The sequence below is a fragment of the Amphiprion ocellaris genome, chromosome 19 (genome assembly GCF_022539595.1).
Source record: "Amphiprion ocellaris isolate individual 3 ecotype Okinawa chromosome 19, ASM2253959v1, whole genome shotgun sequence".
NCBI classification, from domain to species: Eukaryota; Metazoa; Chordata; class Actinopteri; family Pomacentridae; genus Amphiprion; species Amphiprion ocellaris.
The window spans coordinates 32,630,395-32,650,808 of record NC_072784.1 but is presented as its reverse complement, the minus strand read 5'-3'; the positions used below and the strand labels follow the sequence as shown (position 1 = coordinate 32,650,808).

At 45.3% G+C, this 20,414-nt stretch overlaps 1 protein-coding gene across 2 annotated transcripts in view; it reads left to right on the top strand.

The window, feature by feature from the left end:
• The first annotated feature begins 415 nt into the window (after positions 1–415).
• The window catches only part of LOC111582512 (adenylate cyclase type 9-like), a 43,074-nt gene continuing 23,075 nt past the window's right edge, over positions 416–20,414 (top strand). For both annotated transcript variants that reach the window (XM_035957669.2, XM_023291217.3), the window contains exon 1: positions 416–2,230. In XM_035957669.2, the coding sequence (XP_035813562.1) occupies positions 424–2,230 (1,807 nt within the window). In that variant the 5' untranslated portion in view covers positions 416–423. The remainder of the gene's footprint in view (positions 2,231–20,414) is intronic.

Genomic DNA, 20,414 nt, shown 5'->3' with positions numbered 1-20,414 from the left:
GGAGAACTTTGTTCAGCAGAACCAAGCTCGGTTCGGATGGTTCTGTTGGTTTATTCTGAGAGGAAAACATTTATTCTCCTGTTCTGAGCAGCCTTTCTGTTCTGTGATTCTCTCAGTTTATCCAGATATTTCCAATGAGTGCAGTTCAGTCTGAGCTGCTGACATTGGACCGAACCGAGCCGAGCCGAGCCGACAGGAGTGAGCTGCAGGATGTGGAGGAATGCAGGGACTGACGTCAGGAGGGAATAATGAAGCTGTCAGAAACTTTGGATCAGAACACTGCAACCAGAACCTTTTTCTTTGGGCTGTTTTTCATTTTTTAGATCCGCTTTTGAGAACAATCAGCAGTTAGACACATTATTTGCCTTACTGCTACCCTCGCTCTGCCTTCCGCCCGGCGTCTGGTTCTGCACCGGTCCGAGCATGGCGTCCCCCCAACACCAGCACCTGCTGCCCCAAAACACCGAGGTGAGCTGTGACTCCAGCGGAGATGGAGGCGTCTCTGTGAGGATTGGAGTCAAACACAAGCATGGATGCGGGCCACTGGGCTCCATCGGGGGAGGATTCATGGGGGGAGCCAAGCACTGCAAGTACAGCATTTCCTCTAGCTGTAGTTCTGGAGAGTCCGGAGTGAGGAGGCCGGCGGTCAGGAGTTTTCGTGCTCAGAAGAAGATGCCTCAGCTGTTTGAGAGATCTGCAGGTCATTTCTGGGACCCAAAGTTTGACTCTGCGATCCTGGAGGAAGCCTGCAGAGAACGCTGTTTCCCTCAGACCCAGCGGCGCTTTCGCTACGTCCTCTTCTACCTAGTGGCTGTCGGCTTCCTCTGGGGTTTGTACTTCGCTGCCAACCCTTCCCGATGTGACCGGGCTGTTTTCCTCCTGCCCACTGCTTCCTTCCTCCTCTTCTGCCTCCTTCTTTTCCTCCTGACCTTCACCAAGCTCTACTCTCGCTGTTACAACCAAGCATCTCTGCTGCTCATCATGGTGACCTTCATCCTGACCCTGGCCCCCCAGATCCAGACATCAGGCTTCAGGGACCCGGAGACCCCCACGCCTACCCTGGATGTGGAGGAGTCCAGTGGCATCGGGCCCTCGTACAACCTGTCCTATGAGAAGCTGGTGGGCGGGAACACCTGGCCGCCATGTCTGTCTCCTGTAGGCACCTTCTCGCTCTGCATCGAGGTTCTCCTGCTGCTCTACAGCGTCCTCCATGTTCGTCTCTACGCCTCTGTTCTGTTGGGGTTTCTCTACTCCGTCTTTTTTGAGAGTTTGGGCTGGCTGCACTTGACCCAGGTAGGGGAGAGGTGGAACTTAGCCTCTCCGTCTGACTGGGATACGCTGAGCTGGTTGGGCCCAGCCAAAGCTCTGCTCCACCTCTGTGCCCACGCTATTGGCATCCACCTGTTCATCATGTCTGAGGTGCGCTCACGCAGCACCTTCCTGAAGGTGGGACAAGCCATCATGCATGGCAAAGACCTGGAGGTGGAGAAGGCCTTGAAGGAGCGAATGATCCACTCGGTTATGCCCAGAATTGTGGCGGATGAACTGATGAAGCAGGGCGATGAGGAGATAGGAGATGCTTCTGTGAAACGTTACTCCACCAGTGGTGCTGCTGCCGCCATCTCCAGCCCTAAAAACAACAAGCGCAAGAAAACGTCCATCCCACGAGGCCAGATCATCTTCAGACCCTTCAACATGAAGCGCATGGAGCCCGTCAGCATCCTCTTTGCGGATATTGTGGGCTTCACTAAAATGTCTGCCAACAAATCTGCTCACGCCCTCGTAGGACTTTTGAACGACTTGTTTGGACGTTTCGATAGACTCTGTGAGCTCACTGGCTGTGAGAAGATCAGCACTCTGGGGGACTGTTATTACTGCGTGGCTGGTTGTCCTGAGCCCAGGTCAGATCATGCGTACTGCTGTGTGGAGATGGGCCTGGGCATGATTCAGGCCATCGAGCAGTTCTGCCAGGAGAAGAGGGAGATGGTGAACATGAGGGTGGGCGTCCACACTGGCACTGTGCTGTGTGGCATCCTGGGAATGAAACGCTTCAAGTTTGACGTCTGGTCAAATGATGTCAACTTGGCCAATCTCATGGAGCAGCTGGGCGTGGCCGGGAAGGTCCACCTGTCGCAGGCCACCGCCAACTTCCTGGACGACCGCTACCGGCATGAAGACGGACAGGTCAATGAGCGAATCGGACAGAGCGTGGTGGCCGACCAGCTCAAAGGTGAGTGCTCTGTGAGATTAAGTTTAAATGTTGTTTATGGTAGCACACAGAGTGGAACAGTTTAATTTTTTTCATTCCTAAGAAGAACATTAATGTTTGATCCGAGGTTGGCAGCAGGTGTTACTGCTGCAATTGTCTTATTTTGGCTCTAAATGAGACGTTTGGCTGCAGTTATTTCACCTCGAGTCCTCGAGCTTTGACCTCTTTATACACTGAAGGTTCTGTCCTGTAATAGACCTCTGCAATCTGAGGAAACGTCTGCTTCTGGCAGCACTTCACTCTCCAGGTTTATCAGAGAGGCAGGGAGCGTTTCCATCATCAAGGCTTCAGCATCATGCGTCCCACCTGGTGCTGTTGGGTTTTAGTGGCGTCGGTACCATGTGGCTGTACAACAGACAGACGCCATGTTGGTTCCCTTCCTCCCCTCCACCCTCTGCCCCCTCTTTGTTCAATTACTTTGCCTTCCAGACGTCCTCAGTGCGTCGTGTCCTGCTAACCTCGCTCTGAACCTCAGGGATTGCTTTACAACTTAATGGGACTGTTCTTCTAATAGAGATCTGCCTGCAGCTTCACCTCTGTCTCGTCTTTAATCCGTCTCTGGAAGTGCTTGACTGCAGCTTTTATTTCATATATTTATGCAAATGGCCTCAGTGTGACTAAATGTTGCCTTAATGGCTCTTTTCATCATTTATTCTTGCTGATCCATTATCACCCACTGTAAGTCAAGTGACGGTGTCTGACTAAGGTACTGCAGATGGCGTTCATCTGCCCTTTTGAATTAGCATTTGAGGTTTATTTTTGTTTCGCTGTGCTACCTCCAAGGCTGCACGTCCAATTTTGTCAAGTGCATTTTAGTCAGGGATTAGCATGAACTGGCAATTCACACAAACTATCAAGTCAAGTGTACACATAAATAATTATTAGTTTATTCATATATCCACGGGATTTCTCACAAATGGAGTCATTTCCTCTTGAAAATCAGTGGAGCAACAAGATGGAGGGAAAGTTCCTTTTGTTTAGCAGCCAGCAGCAGTGATTTATGGGCCTTGGTTTCCCCTCATCTCTTAGATTAATGGGTGGCTACCACTCTTGCTCCCTTTTTTATTGTGTTGCCCAGAGTGTGATCGCCCTCCTCCTCATCTGTCTTCTTCGTCTTCTTGCCTCCATCATGCATTCAGTCTCCTCCAGAGATTGATCCTCTCCCTGCAGATTGGCAGTGGCAGTGAGATAGCTGGCTGTCAGGACCGAGCTGCTATGAAATTCCCTCCAGTCTGTAAATCAGTGGAGTAAACTGCAGCCAGGCGTGGATCAGCTGGTCTGGTCCCTGCTGCCGACACCCATCTCTGAGCAGCTGTCCTCCATGTATTTTTCAAGCCCTTTCTGAGTTAGTGTGATATTTTAGTGTTTCCCACGTAGGTTTATCCTCCTGTGTGTTTTTACAGTGATGCTATCACTTTTTTTGTCTCTTACATAGGTGTTCAAAAGTTCATACTTCCTTATTTATAGCTTCCTTCGGTCGGTGTGAGCTATTTCTGGTGATTGTAGCCGAGGTTCTCCTGGCGTGGAGCCATATGTGGTCAGCCGAGTGTTCCAGCTGCATCCTGTTGCTTCCTCCTCGAGACCTCGGTAGTTTTACCAACAAATGTAAATGTTGAGGCTCAGTTTACATCCCAGTGATGAAAGGGAAGAGGTTAGACTGTGTTGCAGATAGATGAAAGCTGGAAGTCCTTTCTCTGATAGTTTAGATTGTATAGTATTATCTCTGTGTAGATCCTCAGACATCCAGGTCATGATGGTTGTAGGAGCTTCAGTAGAAGCCAACCAGACTTCTCTTTACAAGTATAAGAGTCAGTTCCTTCATTGTGGTATCTTAGGCAGTTTTTTTCATCTAATATCCGTTTATTTTCCTAGATGAAGCTGCCACCAGATTTCAGTGCCATTCCTTTCTCGTTAAGGATTTGATCTGACAGTGATACAAAATGGTACAAAGAAAAGAAACCCACAAGTTAGCAGTGTCATCCCTCCATATAGTTGCAGGAGACTCGGTTGGGCAGTGATCCACGACGTTTAATAAATCAGCTTCATGTGATCCTTGATCAGTGGCCACAAACTTAAAGGAGAAATGTTTACAGGACAAACAGAGAAAAGAACAAAAAAACAAACCAAAAAAACAACATGAATGCAATCCAAATCATTGATTGATAAATCTTTGATGCTGTTCAAGGTGATTTCTTCCAATATTATATTGTAGTGAAACCCATATTATTCAGTTTGAGACTCTATGGAGAAGCTGGACCTGGAAAATACGACTTAAATGATGAATTAATAATGAGGTGAATTCAGCTAAAGATTCTGGCCTCTAATAGATGAGTTAATTAATTGAGAAACATATAATCAGAGGAAGAAATGCTTAGAGTCAGCCCTCTCTTGAACATATCACGGTTTACTACAGAGGTGTTTGAAGCCCAGCAGCTCTTTGTGTTTGTCTCTGGGGTGGCTGCACATGAAGCTGCTTCTTTTCTACATTTTCCTTACTGGAAACCAGAGCTATATTTGGCTCTGTCTCCCTGGAAAGTACGTCTCAGTGTCTTTCCTTTGTGCTTAATGCAAAATGATGGCACCTGCAGAAGATTATCCTTTGGAGGAGGCTGTCAGCGTGGCCTGATTATTTCTCTGCTGATGACAAAAGCACCAAATGCCATTCTTCTCTGCGTCTGGAAACCATTGTTTCCAGGGAAAAGAGGTGATTCTTGGCTGTTGTTAGCTGAGGATTTTGTGTGCTATGGTAGTAATGACGTAAACACATCATTCTAGGTCTCTCCTTAAGCTCTCACTACAGTAGTATTAGAGATTAGCAACAGCTGTCTGTAGTACTGCTGCTTTAGTGGCTCAGACAGACCTGGGGCCTCATTTATAAAACATTGCATAGGATCCACACTAAAAGATTGACTACGTCAAAAATCTGAAATAGGTGTATGCCAAAAAATATTCTGATTTATAAAACTGTGCCTACGCACAACTGCACGCAATTTCCCATTTATAAATCACACTCCAGCTGGAAGATTGCGCACGTGGATCCACCTCACATCCCGCCCACAACACACCCACATTTTACCATGAAGGGTCAATGCAAAGTAACTCATGAATGTATTTGCGTAGAAACAAGCTGCTGATCCACGGCATTTTACGCTCAGTCATGGCAGAAAAAAGAAAACGAAATTTTTTGGAGACCGAGATAGAGGTGCTTGTGGATGAGGTGGAGGCCAGGAAGAGTATTTTGTTTGGTGGTCATAGTAGTGGCATCACTAACAAAAGAAAAGGCACTGAGTGGCAGCATGTTGTCACCTCTGTCAACAGTGTGAGTTCCACAGAGAGAACTGTGGCAGAGGTGAAAAAGAAGTGGTCTGATTTGAAGGTGGAGGCCAAGAAGAGAGTGACATGCCATCACCAAAGCATGTCTGCTACAGGTGGGGATAGAGGCAAACCTGAGCCCACACCTCTGGACAGCAGGATAGCGTCCATCCTCGGGACGGCCAGCGGGTGTGGAATCGTGTCAGAGAAGGAAGGAGACACCGATTTGGCAGAGCCCACAGACGAGACCGGTAAAGTACAGTTTTATCTGTTTATTAAATGTATTAGATATTTAAATGGACTTGTAAAAAGGCAGTGGACTTATGCTTTTTGTCCTTCGTCACTCTAGAGTTGGAAACGCTGGCTGACGAGGAGGTTCCGACCACAGCGTGTCCTGTCAGCGTGGATGAAGGCCTGGCTATCCCCAGTACAACTACATCCTGAGACCATGGCACACCTAGAAGTGGTCGGGTCCTGACAGACAGAGTCCTACAATCACAAAGGGACACCATCGGTGCCATAAATGAAGTGCGGGATGAGCTCCAGCAAATACGCACCGTAATGAACAACATGTGTGAGGTCCTGTCTGACATTGCCGCCTCTATTAAAGATCTTGTTAAAAAAAATGAAACGTACTTTCAGTCTTTTTGCAAATGCTGCATAACACCTGGCTCTACAAGTGTAATATGGGATGACAATAAAGGTTTGGGATCAATCTGGCTTCAATTCACCACCTCACCGTCTGGCACTGCCGTTCCCTCTGTCTCCAAAATGTCCGTAAGCAAGCATCAAAGTTGGCGCACTGGTGCCCATATTCTCACGCCAAGTTTATTTTTATAAATCACAACCTTTGCATTGGAAGTGGCGTACGTAACTTTCTAGCCCTGTTTTGTGCGTAAGCAAGCTTTATAAATGAGGCCCCAGCTCCATTGGATGTTTTTATAAATGCATTAAATGAAAGTGTGAAAACTATCTGACAAAGCAAAAGGTGTCGCTTCTGATAAACTTGAATCGTCATCTGAATTCCTAGTGAGGCTGGAGCTGCTTCACTGCTCTCAGACAGACACACTAATGACCCACATTTGGACTAAAAAATGGTTCAACCCATGTCGTCACTGAGGTACTGGCCCGGTCCTGAGAGCACTGCAGTCTTCTGCATTCATCTGTCCAAAGCTACGTCCATCTGAGAGCAGATAAACCAGCAAGGATCTAGTCAGGAGAAAACAACCTGGAGAAGATCCATAAACAGGTTCTAGTGATGACAGGACCGTGGTGTCTACAGGAAGTCTGTCAGGTTAAAGGTGTTCAGTGAAGATCTGATTTCTATTCTTCTCTTAAAGACTGAACAGAGTTTGGTAACTGGTTCCACCACCGGGAACCACAGAGGAGAAGAGTCCAGCTCTGGACCAGCCCTGGTGTGGAGGTTGGATCAGGAACCTTCTGTTTCTAACCTGAACCCTAGAGCTGAATGAGAGAGTTCAGGTAGGAGGAGACGTTTTCATTGGAGTCCAGTATAGACACTAACTGATCAGGTGTGGAGTTCAGTTCTTCATGGAGAGGATTGATCCATACAGGACTGAATGTTGGTCTGAACAGGGAATTTTAAACTGACTGTGGATATAGTGGACATTGTTAATGTGGTAAATGACTATTGTAGCTGGAAACAGCTGATTTTTAATGGAATATCTCCATAGGGGTACAGAGGAACATTTCCAGCAACCATCACTCCTGTGTTCTAATGCTACATTGTGTTAGCTAATGGTGTTGAAAGGCTCATTGATGATTAGAAAACCCTTGTGCAGTTATGTTAGCACATGGATAAAAGAGGGCGTTTTCATGGAAAACATGTAATTGCCTGGATGACCCCAAACTTTTGAACGGTAGTGTAGGTCCCAGTAATAATAATTGTGATATATAAACAGCTGTAATCTTATAAGGAGCTTAAAGGCGATGACATGTGGTAGGAATTAGTGCACAAACAGTCATTTGGTTAAAAAGCGTCTTATTGCTCATGAACATTTTTATCTGATGAATCAGAAACATCTCCACTGTGATGATGTGAAGAACACTTTGATTAATCTGAGCTTCTCACAGCTCTTTGGTAGAACCGTGTTCTTCATTATGTCCAGAGTTCTCAGTGAGCAGCTACCTGAAGGTAAAGCATGTTCTCAGGTTGGGATTGAAGCAGAGACCTTCCCTCCTCATCCAGCTCCATCCAGGATCACCTTCTGCAGTAGGATTCTAATTAAACCAGACTGAGTAATCTCCTTGGCTGAGGTGATTAATGTTCATGATTCTCCAGGATCATATCTTCTCCCTGTGGTCGGGTCTAGTCCTGACCCCCGAACACTTCAGCCATCCAGTCGGCCTCGTTATCACAGCAGATGATATTGATTGGCTGTAATGAGGCTGAGTTTATTTATGATGAGGCAACAAGGAGATGACAGCAGAGCTTCTCGTGTCATGTAGATATCACAGAGAGCCGCCTAGATGATTGGTGTTCTGATGATAGGAATTCGTCCCAGTTCCTAGTCCATCCTGAAGAACAGAACAATACCTGATTAGTTTCATGGTGACTGATGGGAACACAGAGCAGATGATGAATGTTCTGGTCTCTGTACTCTGTTACTGTATTAGTTATCCAGGTAGCCATTTTTGCTTCTGGGAGACTCACGTGCACACGCACACATGCACTTCCACACATTCCTGCCTCGCTGTGAATGCTGCTCCAGAGGGACGTCAGGAGAAAATGACTTCTAATAGCTGCTAGCGGTGACCTCCATCAGGATGAATGAGAGGGTTGGAGGTTAAAGAAGCACAGAAATGAAGCGAGACGAGGAAATGTGTTTAGTTCTGGTCCAGTTCTCCTGTAGAGGCCTGGTTCTGGTCCAGTTCTCCTGTAGAGACCTGGTTCTGGTCCAGTTCTTCTGCAGAGGCCTGGTTCTGGTCCAATAGAGGTTCATAGTAAAGAAAGACATCCGTGTTACCTCAGTAAAATGTAAAAACTACAGAGCTGAAGATGAATCCTTACTGTGGAAATACTTGAAGACGTTGAGCGTTGTGATAAAATGTGAGTCGGCAGCTTCAGCAGTCAGAGTCTGGTTTGGGTGAACACTTCTGTTGATGCACTGAGACAGTTTTTAAGCATTTTTTATATTTTCTACATTCACCAGGCAGGAGGACGACTGAACCTTTTCCTGAACAGTTTAGTTTGTTAGTGAGTCGGTTCAGGAGGTCAGGATTACTGCACAGATGGAGAAATAAATGTAAATTTAAAATCATTTCTTCTTATATTGTTCAGTTCCAGATAGCTGAGACTAAATGTTCTGTCTTTGTAGATGAACTGATCTGGAAGCTCTAATGTGTATAAGATAAACGGAGGCTTAATATTTTTCCTTAAGACCTTCTGGTTGTTCATGATGTTTTGTAAGAGAATAGTTCATTAAATGTTTTGGAATGGACTATTTTTCACTAGAACAAAGGAAATATTAGGCGTTGTGGTTATTTATGAGTTATTATGCTGTGATTTTACTGGTCCAGAACACTTTAGATCAGATGTTTCCCCTGAACTAAGAGGAGTTTGACGTCCTGGTCTAGATGCTCCTCTACTCCACAGGAAATTAAATGTTTTGTCTTTTCCGCTCAGCTGTCCTCTCCTCCTCCCAGCGATCAAACGAATCCCTGGCATGATGTTGGTGGAGACGCTGAGCCCAGATCAGTATGCGTGCTCAGCGTTAGGAGGACGGGGGGTTCGATGATGGAGTGACTGACTGCTGGGAGGGTTCGACTTAGACAGCTGTTAGAACGGTTATAAAGAGGGCAGCACGTAAAAACCTGGATCTGGTAGAGGACTCAGTGAGTCTGGATCTGTTAGAGGACCCAGTGAGTCTGGATCTGTTTTAGCAAACTCATGAGTCTGGATCTGTTAGAGGACCCAGTGAGTCTGGATCTGGTAGAGGACCCAGTGAGTCTGGATCTGTTAGAGGACCCAGTGAGTCTGGATCTGTTTTAGCAAACTCATGAGTCTGGATCTGTTAGAGGACCCAGTGAGTCTGGATCTGGTAGAGGACCCAGTGAGTCTGGATCTGTTAGAGGACCCAGTGAGTCTGGATCTGTTTTAGCGAACTCATGAGTCTGGATCTGTTAGAGGACCCAGTGAGTCTGGATCTGGTAGAGGACCCAGTGAGTCTGGATCTGTTAGAGGACCCAGTGAGTCTGGATCTGTTTTAGTGAACTCATGAGTCTGGATCTGTTAGAGGACCCAGTGAGTCTGGATCTGGTAGAGGACCCAGTGAGTCTGGATCTGTTTTAGCGAACTCATGAGTCTGGATCTGTAAGAGGACCCAGTGAGTCTGGATCTGTTAGAGGACCCAGTGAGTCTGGATCTGGTAGAGGACCCAGTGAGTCTGGATCTGGTAGAGGACCCAGTGAGTCTGGATCTGGTAGAGGACCCAGTGAGTGTAGATCTGGTAGAGGACCCAGTGAGTGTAGATCTTTTAGAGGACCCAGTGAGGACCACTGCTGCTGCTGTGTTTCTGCAGAGACCAGTCCTGTCTAGAACACCTTGGCTCTGCTTAATGACATCATCCATCACACCGTGTTGTACTGTACTGTATTATGGTTCAGCACAGCATGGCACCGTCGCAGCAACGCAATCTCACCATTTATCATCGTACCGAATGAGTCTGCAGAGGCTCAGCAGCCCTGGTCCTGCTCTGCAGACCCGGTTCCTGGAGGTCTACGGTGCAGATCATTGAGGTTATCTGCTGTTTCACACCGTTAGCAGCAGCGCTACACCTGGACTGTTCAGAGGAACTTCATCAGGGGTAAAACTGGCTGCTTCATCCCAGAGAGCAAGAAAGGATTTAGACTGAGAGGATGGAATGAGTTCCTGGATCAACAGCAGGAAAATCTGAAAACAACTGGAAGTAGTTTTATCTGGCAGCACCAGGAGGTTTCTGTGGAGGATTAGTTTAGAACATCCATGTCTAATGCAGTGCTCCAGACAAGACTCAGAGGGTTTAGACCTCCAGACCTCCCCAGACCTCCAGACCCTCCAGACTCTCCAGACCCTCCAGATCCTCCAGATCCTCCAGACCTTTGGGGCAGCTGTCCTCCAGGCTGAGGCGTCCGGCCTCCATCTGCTCTGACAGAGAGGACCTGAGATCAGCAGCCGTCTGTCTGATAAGAAGCTGACATGGCTCAGCCCGGAGAACACGCAGCACATGTAACGTGTGAAGTGGAACATGTTACACAACACGTCGTCCAGCACACACTGTTATCATTTCAGTTTAGTCCAGGTGGAGGTGAGGACACAGAACTAAACCAGCAGTGGTGCCGACGGGGAATAATGTGCAGGAGATCGCTAGTTACAGGATGGAAGTCATCTCTAGTTTTAATAAAACCACCAGGACTGGACGACATTTTACATCATATTTCTAATAATCCATGTAGAAAATACTAAAACATGCAGTTGTTGTGTAAATGTTCTTGTCCTGAGACCAAATCTAAAAAAACTACGAGAAAAGAATGTTTTGAAATATTTTAAATACCAAATAAGTCTGGAGTTCTAGAAGATCTCCCGCAACATGTTAGCAGAACCTGTTGATGATGTTTTTGTTGTTTTGTGTCTCATTTTTGTCGTTTCCATCATCCATCAGTGTTCCTATAGAATGTGTAGAGCAAAGCTATGTCCTCTCTTCTATTTTTCATCTTTTCATCCCATTGTCAGCCTTGATTGAATGTCTCACTCTACCTCATATTATCAGGATCAGACTAATTCTTTGGACTGTTTTCCATCAGTCAGTTTGTCCTCTTGGTCAGCAGTAACAGCAGCTAAATATCTAGCTTCTACTGCTGAGAAAAAGATCACATTAGCATGGATTAGCAACCCTGTTACTGTGATTAGAGTAGGGTTAGCAAACAACACAGAAAACATGGAATAAAAATGCTACCATTGATGTGGAAGCTGAGCCAATCAATACCTATTATTGATGGATATGGAGCAGAAAACTGTAAAAGAGAAGGTTTATTTTTAAAATGTCCTTCAGTTCTGGATGGTTCCAGGTATTAATATGATGATGATGTGCCTCCATGTCTTCTGCTGTAGTGATGAGGGTTCAGAAACATTCCAGTATAAGTATTCATAATGTCACTTAGAAAATAAGCACACTTTTTTGTCTCAGTGTTATGAAAGTTAACATTATTAACCAGTCAGTCTGTTCACATAAAACCACCAACACTTCTGATCATTTATTGATCATTTAGTCGGTTAGTTTGCAGGAGCTGTTGGACTGATGGACCCAGAAATGTCTGTGGAGTCTGGGAACCATGGAAAGTTTTTATTTGTTAATGATGACTCATCAGAAAGGTGAAGTTTGTAGTTCTCAGCCGTGACTGGTGATAAATTATTGCCACGTCATTGTATGAAACAGAAATATAAACGGAGGGTTTATCATGCCTGAACATGGATCCACGGTGGGCCACAGGGAGGAGGACGTGTTTGTGTTTGAGCCGCTCCATTAGCTCCCAGTAAACTGTTGGGTTCATCCTCATCGATCTGCTGGGTGGAGGAAGTGTTGTCTGACAGATGCTGGAATAATTAACCTGAGAGCTGCAGGGCCAGAAACACAACCGCTGCTCCTTCCAGGGTTCGTATTTACACAATTTATCGTCTCCTGAAGAGTAGCGGCATGCAGACGTGTTTACTCCAGCTCCACCTCATAGAGGACCAACCAGAGCTGCAGTAGAACCACCTGAGAATCATCTCAGCACTGATCCACAGCCGGAGCTTCTGCTGCTTTCCAGGAAGAACGAGGAGCAGCTGATCTGCTGCCAGAGAACAGATCGGCCTGGCAGCCGGCCAGGTGGCCAGTTTTAGGTGGTAGGAGGCTTCACATATGCAGATGTACCGAGAAGATCCACTGCTACGTCTCCCACAGACACTAGTGACCCTCTGAGAGAGTTAGAAAAGAAACGAAAACCAAACAGTGAAGGAGAGAGTGGAGACAAGAAAAATATAACAGAAAGATGGATCACACGCACACACACACACACACACACACACACACACACACACACACACACACACACACACACACACACACACACACACACACACACACACACACACACACACCCTCGCTTGCTGAGGCTAATTGCCATGGCAACAGGCTGTTGAAGGGTGAGGGTCAGGCGGCGCTCTGAGGACAGACTGACTTCTTTCAGCTGAATCTCTGCTTCACGTTGAGGGAGAAGCTGAAGGAAGTTTTCTTTCTGTGAGAGCAGCAGAACTGAGCTGAACACGTGCAGCGATTCTCCTCTGAAGTGGAACTGAACACGTTCTAGATCTGCAACCCCTGGAAGAAGCAGAGGAGAAGTAAAAGCATCCGGAGCTTTCTCCCTGAGCTTCTTCATCTGCACCTTTGCTGCTGCCCTGAGCGGTGCTGAGGTTCTCCTGATGGAGCTGCTGAGGTTCTCCTGATGGAGCTGCTGAGGTTCTCCTGATGGAGCTGCTGAGGTTCTCCTGATGGAGCTGCTGAGGTTCTCCTGATGGAGCTGCTGAGGTTCTCCTGGTGGAGCTGCTGAGGTTCTCCTGATGGAGCTGCTGAGGTTCTCCTGATGGAGCTGCTGAGGTTCTCCTGATGGAGCTGCTGAGGTTCTCCTGGTGGAGCTGCTGAGGTTCTCCTGATGGAGCTGCAGAGGTTCTCCTGATGGAGCTGCAGAGGTTCTCCTGGTGGTGGAGCTGCAGAGGTTCCCTTGGTGGTGGAGCTGCTGAGGTTCTCCTGGTGGAGCTGCTGAGGTTCTGTTGGTGGTGGAGCTGCTGAGGTTCTCCTGGTGGAGCTGCTGAGGTTCTCCTGGTGGTGGAGCTGCTGAGGTTCTCCTGATGGAGCTGCTGAGGTTCTCCTGATGGAGCTGCAGAGGTTCTCCTGGTGGTGGAGCTGCAGAGGTTCCCTTGGTGGTGGAGCTGCTGAGGTTCTCCTGGTGGAGCTGCTGAGGTTCTCCTGGTGGAGCTGCTGAGGTTCTCCTGATGGAGCTGCAGAGGTTCCCCTGGTGGAGCTGCTGAGGTTCTCCTGGTGGAGCTGCTGAGGTTCTCCTGGTGGAGCTGCTGAGGTTCCCCTGGTGGAGCTGCTGAGGTTCTCCTGGTGGAGCTGCTGAGGTTCTCCTGGTGGAGCTGCAGAGGTTCCCCTGATGTAGCTGCAGAGGATCTCCTGGTGGAGTTGCAGAGGTTCTCCTGGTGGAGCTGCTGAGGTTCCCCTGGTGGAGCTGCTGAGGTTCTCCTGATGTAGCTGCAGACACTGGTGATAAACTACCATCATGAATCAGTGATGCCTCCTCAGCTTTTTTCTTTTGTGATCAGAGGAACAGAAAATACCAGAACTCCTCTGACAGACACAGCAGCTTCTCCTGACAGATGGAGCTCAGTCTGAAGGTGACACCTCCACCTCCACCTCCACCCAGCCACCCAGCACTTACTCCTGCAAACACCCACTCATGCAGCCACTCGTTAGCGTGCACAGCGGGGGTGTGTGTGATAAATGGCTGTGTGAATTATGAATGAGGAAAGATGACGGGGAGCCGACGCCTGCAGCAGCACTCAACATGCACGCATTTACTGCGTGTGTGTGTGTGTGTGTGTGTGTGCGTGTGTGCGTGTTTTCCTCTGTGAATACTCGGGTCCATATTTGTCTTGAAATATTTTATTGCAGTACTTCAGGCTGTGGACTGAATGTCAGAGTATCTCAGTTTGATATCTGAGGAAAGTATTTCTCTCTCATCCCTCCTGTGTTAAAGAAGACATTCATGTAACTTTTTTCTTTTTTCTGTATTGACTTCCTTCTCTGTGCACATTTTCTATAGTTTACAGTGTTTAATGTGCACCAGGACATATTATTACATTTCTGCAGACTGTAGTGGATTTTTTGGAGTATTTTTATTTGCTTTACATCAATATAACCCTTATATCCTAAGTTTTAATAATACGTACAGACTTATGTCTTAACTACTACAATAAATTGCTTAAAAGTGCAATAAACATAAAAAAATATGTTTTTGTTTTTTCCACATATATTTCTAAATACAGAAATATCATAGCTGTATCCCTCAGATTAGTAAAAAAAAAAAAAGCTGCTCAACATCCTGTCGTTTGTTTTATAGAGATTTTTGATGTTCTGTGCATTTTATTGTGTATGTTTTACAAACCATCACTGCATCAGAAAGCTCTGAGACCTGGTGAATGTGAGAAATGTTCATCTGACTGCCAGATTTATCTGCAGACAGAATGATGGATCTGATCTGGTTTCACATCTACCACCGATCAGACATGAATCGTAGCTACTCTGGGCTCTGCAGGGTTAAACAGGATGTCTCTAAAGTCTAGACAGGAAATTTCATTAACTATAGTTTCTTTGCCTCCACGGATTAAATATGTTTATTATTTCAAATATATATTTGATTAATTATCAAATATGTATTTAACACAATATATTTAAAAAATGATATATTGAATAAAATGTTGTATTTTTTCCTATGAGTCCAGACTTTAGAGACATCTTGTACATCTTTAACAGTCCTTCTTTCCCTGTCTTCAATGCTGTGTAACTCTACATCAGCCATAATATAATAAATTAGTTTTCCAGATTTTTCATAGCCTCCTGACGTCCCACCTGCCCCAAGCTCATTTATTCCTGATGGAGGCATAAAAGTTAATATAAAGTAACATTTTTGATAAGTGTGTTTTTGGACATCGATGGAGGAGGAATAAACTATTAGGCAACAAGAAAAGCACTCAGAGAGCTCAGTCCTCCTCCAAGGCCACTAATCGTTGGATCATTTCCCACGGATAAAATCTTAAAATAATTTGTGGCAGAAATCACACAACATAGAATGTGTCCATTTAATATAGATGTATCCACAAACAACATGATCTGCTCTGAGCACAGGTGTGTGTTATGCATGTGTACGTTATGTACCGATACCAGATCACGTGACATAAATATGTAGCGGGCGGCAGGAATTGATGGGACTCAGAAACACCCCCACAAGTTAATCAGTTGTTCCTTGGATCATTTCTGATGGATAAGTCCTGATAAGTCCTCAGAGGTGGATTTGTAGTAGGATCACAATCATGTGATCATCAGCAGGCAGCTGATGTAGTGTTCACTTGTTGTCATGGTTACAGTGACACCATGCCCTTATCTGGCAATGATACAGAAATCTTTAACAAATCCATGGATCCAGGTGTTGTTATTTTGGACCTTTTTTTGGTCATTTATTACAAATTTGAACCATTTTGAGTAATTTGGACCAATTTTTCAGTTGTTTTGGATTTTTTTTTGTCATTTTGGGCAATTTTTTGTCATTTCAAACAAATTTGAATAATTTGGGTCAAATTTTGAGTCCCTTGGACCAATTATTAGTCATTTTGGATTTTTTTTGTCATTTTGGAGAATTTCTTTCTGTCATTTTGGAATTTTATTTATCATTTTGGATTTTTTTGTCATTTTGGATTTTTTTGTTATTTGTTACAAATTCGAATCATTTTGGGCAAATTTTGAGTCATTTGGAAAAAATTTAGTCATTTTGGAAAATATTTAGTCATTTTGGGCAATTTTTTGTCATTTAGGATTTTTTTTGTCATTTTGGGCCATTTTTTGTCATTTTGGACAAATTTGAATCATTTTGGAATTGTTTTTCTCATTTTGGACAATTTGTCATTTTGGATTTTTTTTTGTCATTTTGGACAAATTTGAATCATTTTGCGCAAATTTTAAGTAATTTTGAACTACTTTTTATTCAAATCTGTGGATCCAGAACAAAAAGCCTCATCACTGCCAAAATCTAATCACTTGGTCCTTGTGTCTTTTCTGACCTTCCCTGAAAATTTCATCCAAATCCGTTTTTCTGTTTTTGAGTGATGTGGCTGACAGACAGACAGACAGACTTAAATCATCGTATAACTCCACTCTTCCTTGGTGGAGTAATAATAACAGGATCACCTGTATTTGGATCAGATGGTTCCAGTCTTCTTGTGGATCTGTCAGTAACACCGGCTTCGTCCTTACATCTATGATGAAGATTGTTTTTAAGTTCTGGTGGATGTAGATGGTGTTTCTGGGTCCAGTGCTGTTAGACCAGTCCAGTGAGATGCAGTGAGGTCCAGTCTAGCTGCTCCTCCATCCTCAGATGTTCTATCTCCAGGAGGCTCCATGCTGTCTGAGTTTTCTATGTTCTGCTGTAGGTGTGTGAATGAGAGCTGAGGACCTGATCTGGTCCCAGCAGAGCTCATCCATCCTGGTATCACGCTGGATTTGTTCCTGCCTCCGTGTTTGTTTTTGCTGTCCTCCCTCTTGTGCTGCCGCTGCTGTTTTTAAATCTCACCTTCATCATCAGTGAACGTTTCTGCTCCGTTAGTCTGAGCGGTACCAGCTAGTTCCTGGTGCTCCTTGCTGAGCCGGGAACTTTAATGAACCTGAAAGTTGTGCAGGTCACAGAACAGCACCAGAGTAGAGCCGATGTCCTGGTCTCAGCAGAACAGGAATGAGGGTTTTTAAGGTAAAGCTGAGGCTGTGTCCTGGTTTCCTCCTGCTGTAACCCTCTGGATGGAGAGTCCTCAGGGAGCAGATCAGGTACAGTTTATCTTCAGCCACGTGACGACAGCGTTAGAGGAAGTGCTGAGTGAGCAGAGTTTGGTGAGGAGGAGGAGAGGGAGGCTGTGATTGTTTAGCAGAGCCTCAGACATGTCTAATCGATAACAGAACGCTGCTCATAGCTGCGGCTCAGTAACATCTCTGGATGACAAATCCAGTTTCAGTTAAAACAGGACAGGAAGTCAGAGGAAAAGTCCTGACAGTTAATTAATCGGAGATGTGCTCCTTTTCACGGCTGGTAGTTTTTTATGTTTGATTAAAGCTGTGATTAGTCGAATAACAGACTGACTCCCAGTTTATATATCATCATAGAACACATTAACAAACAACAGAACATTGTTATTACCAAACCAAGGTTCAGAGAGTTATGATTTTATGAATTACAAACTTATCAAGAAGATATAAAACACATTTAAAGATGTTAATCTGCTGAAACATTCAGGTAGAGATCAGGAATAAAACCAGCGAGATAAAAATGCAGAAAAGAAATCATTAAAAAGCCTTTTAATAAAAGAAAAACTCAAAGATTAAATATCCATCCAATGACTTCAGGTGAAGGCAGGTTCACCTGGACAGGTAACAGTCTATCACAGGTTCACCTGGACAGGTAACCGCCTATCACAGGTTCACCTGGACAGGTAACAGTCTATCATAGATTCACCTGGACAGGTATCAGTCTATCACAGGTTCACCTGGACAGGTAACCGCCTATCACAGGTTCACCTGGACAGGTAACAGTCTATCACAGGTTCACCTGGACAGGTAACAGTCTATCACAGGTTCACCTGGACAGGTAACAGTCTATCACAGGTTCACCTGGACAGGTAACAGTCTATCATAGATTCACCTGGACAGGTATCAGTCTATCACAGGTTCACCTGGACAGGTAACCGCCTATCACAGGTTCACCTGGACAGGTAACAGTCTATCACAGGTTCACCTGGACAGGTAACAGTCTATCACAGGTTCACCTGGACAGGTAACAGTCTATCACAGGTTCACCTGGACAGGTAACAGTCTATCACAGGTTCACCTGGACAGGTAACAGTCTATCACAGGTTCACCTGGACAGGTAACAGTCTATCACAGGTTCACCTGGACAGGTAACCGCCTATCACAGGGCTACACATAGAGACAAACAATCACACTCACATTCACACCTAATTAGAGTCATCAATTAACCTCAGCGTGTTTTTGGACTAGGCTGCACAGTGGCTCAGTGGTTAGTACCGTCACCTTACAGGAAAAAAATCCCTGGTTTGTGTCCCGACCTTCCTGAGATCTTTCTGCATGGAGTCTCCATGTTCTCCTGCTGGGTTCTCCAGGTTCTCCAGCTTCCTCCCACAGTCCAGAAACATGCTGAGGTTAATTAGTGATTCTGTAGGTGTGAATGTGAGTGTGATTGTTTGTCTCTATGTGTAGCCCTGTGATAGACTGTTACCTGTCCAGGTGAACCTGTGATAGACTGTTACCTGTCCAGGTGAACCTGTGATAGACTGTTACCTGTCCAGGTGAACCTGTGATAGACTGTTACCTGTCCAGGTGAACCTGTGATAGACTGTTACCTGTCCAGGTGAATCTGTGATAGACTGTTACCTGTCCAGGTGAACCTGTGATAGACTGTTACCTGTCCAGGTGAACCTGTGATAGACTGTTACCTGTCCAGGTGAACCTGTGATAGACTGTTACCTGTCCAGGTGAATCTGTGATAGACTGTTACCTGTCCAGGTGAATCTGTGATAGACTGTTACCTGTCCAGGTGTGATAGACTGTTACCTGTCCAGGTGAACCTTCACCCTCAGTCAGCTGGGACTGAGGATTCAGTAGTGGATGATGGATGGGGGTTGTTGGACTGTGGGAGGAAGATGGAGAACCTGGAGAACCCAGCAGGAGAACATGGAGACTTCATGTAGAAAGACCAGAACCAGAACCATTCCAGGACACGAACCGGGGATCTTCTAGCTGTGAGGCGACAGTGCTAACCACTGATCCACTGTGCAGCCTGAGATTGAAAATATTTTCGAATAAAGTTTTCACACAGATATATATTTAGGAACTAACTGTATTCTCTGTAAATGTGCTTCGCTATGCAGCAAACAAACAGTTTCCATTCAGCATAAATATGTTTTCATGTTAGGGACGGCGTTTTTTTATTATTTTTTTTCTATTTAACCTTTATTTAACCAGGAGAGATCCCGTTGAGATTAAGAACCTCTTTTTCAAGGGAGTCCTGGCCAAGATAGGCAGCAGCAAATACAAAACACAGTTATGAAATTACACAGTTAAGACATGATTAAAATACGAGAAAAAAATAATAATAATAAGTTTACAAGCAAGTTATAAAAAAAACGGCAAGTTGTGGAAATGGCCTCAAGAACTCGCAGTTTTGATTTAAAGGCACTCAAAGAGATTAACTCAGTTAATTTGAAGTCTTTCTGCAATCTATTCCAGGCAAAAGGTGCAGAATAAACAAAAGCCTTTTTACCCAGCTCAGTACGAACATGTGGAACTGAAAGCAACAGATGATCTTGTGAGCGGCGCGAGTGAAGGTTCTGTTGACCTCCGTGTTTAAACAGTCAATGAGTCCTCAATTAAAGAGCATTCCACTTTTATTTTGAAGCAAGACAAAAGTAGAAGTGATTCGAGAAAATCTTTGCAACAGATTGAGCTGTGTTTGATGGTAAATGTCTTGTTTCTGTGATGAAGGAAGCTTCCAGAGTGTGGATGTCTGATGTTCTGACTGATCTGTGGTCATTATCTGAGGGAGGAACTGGAGATGGATGAACATTCAGAGGACGGCAGGTGAAGGAAGATGGAGGACGGAAGAGAGGAGATGGAAATGAATGTGAGCTTCTGGGATGATGTCAGGGTGGAGATGAAGCCAGCAGATCTGAAGAACATGAAGGACGGACGGATGGAGAATATCCAGGCCAGTGAGCAGAGGAGAGGCGTGGTGGAGGTTCTGGAGGGATGTTCTGCCAGCAGAGCGAGGCGACTTGGAGCTCAGAATACAAAGAACACGAGAGACGGACGCAGCCAGAAGGAAAGACTTTGGAGGGAAGTCAAGTGTTTCTATTGTGGTTGGAGAGAGCCGTGTAAAGCAGGAAGAACGCTCAGATGGAAATTCAGCTTTAATGCCACCTCTGTTCACAGCAGAGGAACAACAGGGGAAGGATGTGGACTCG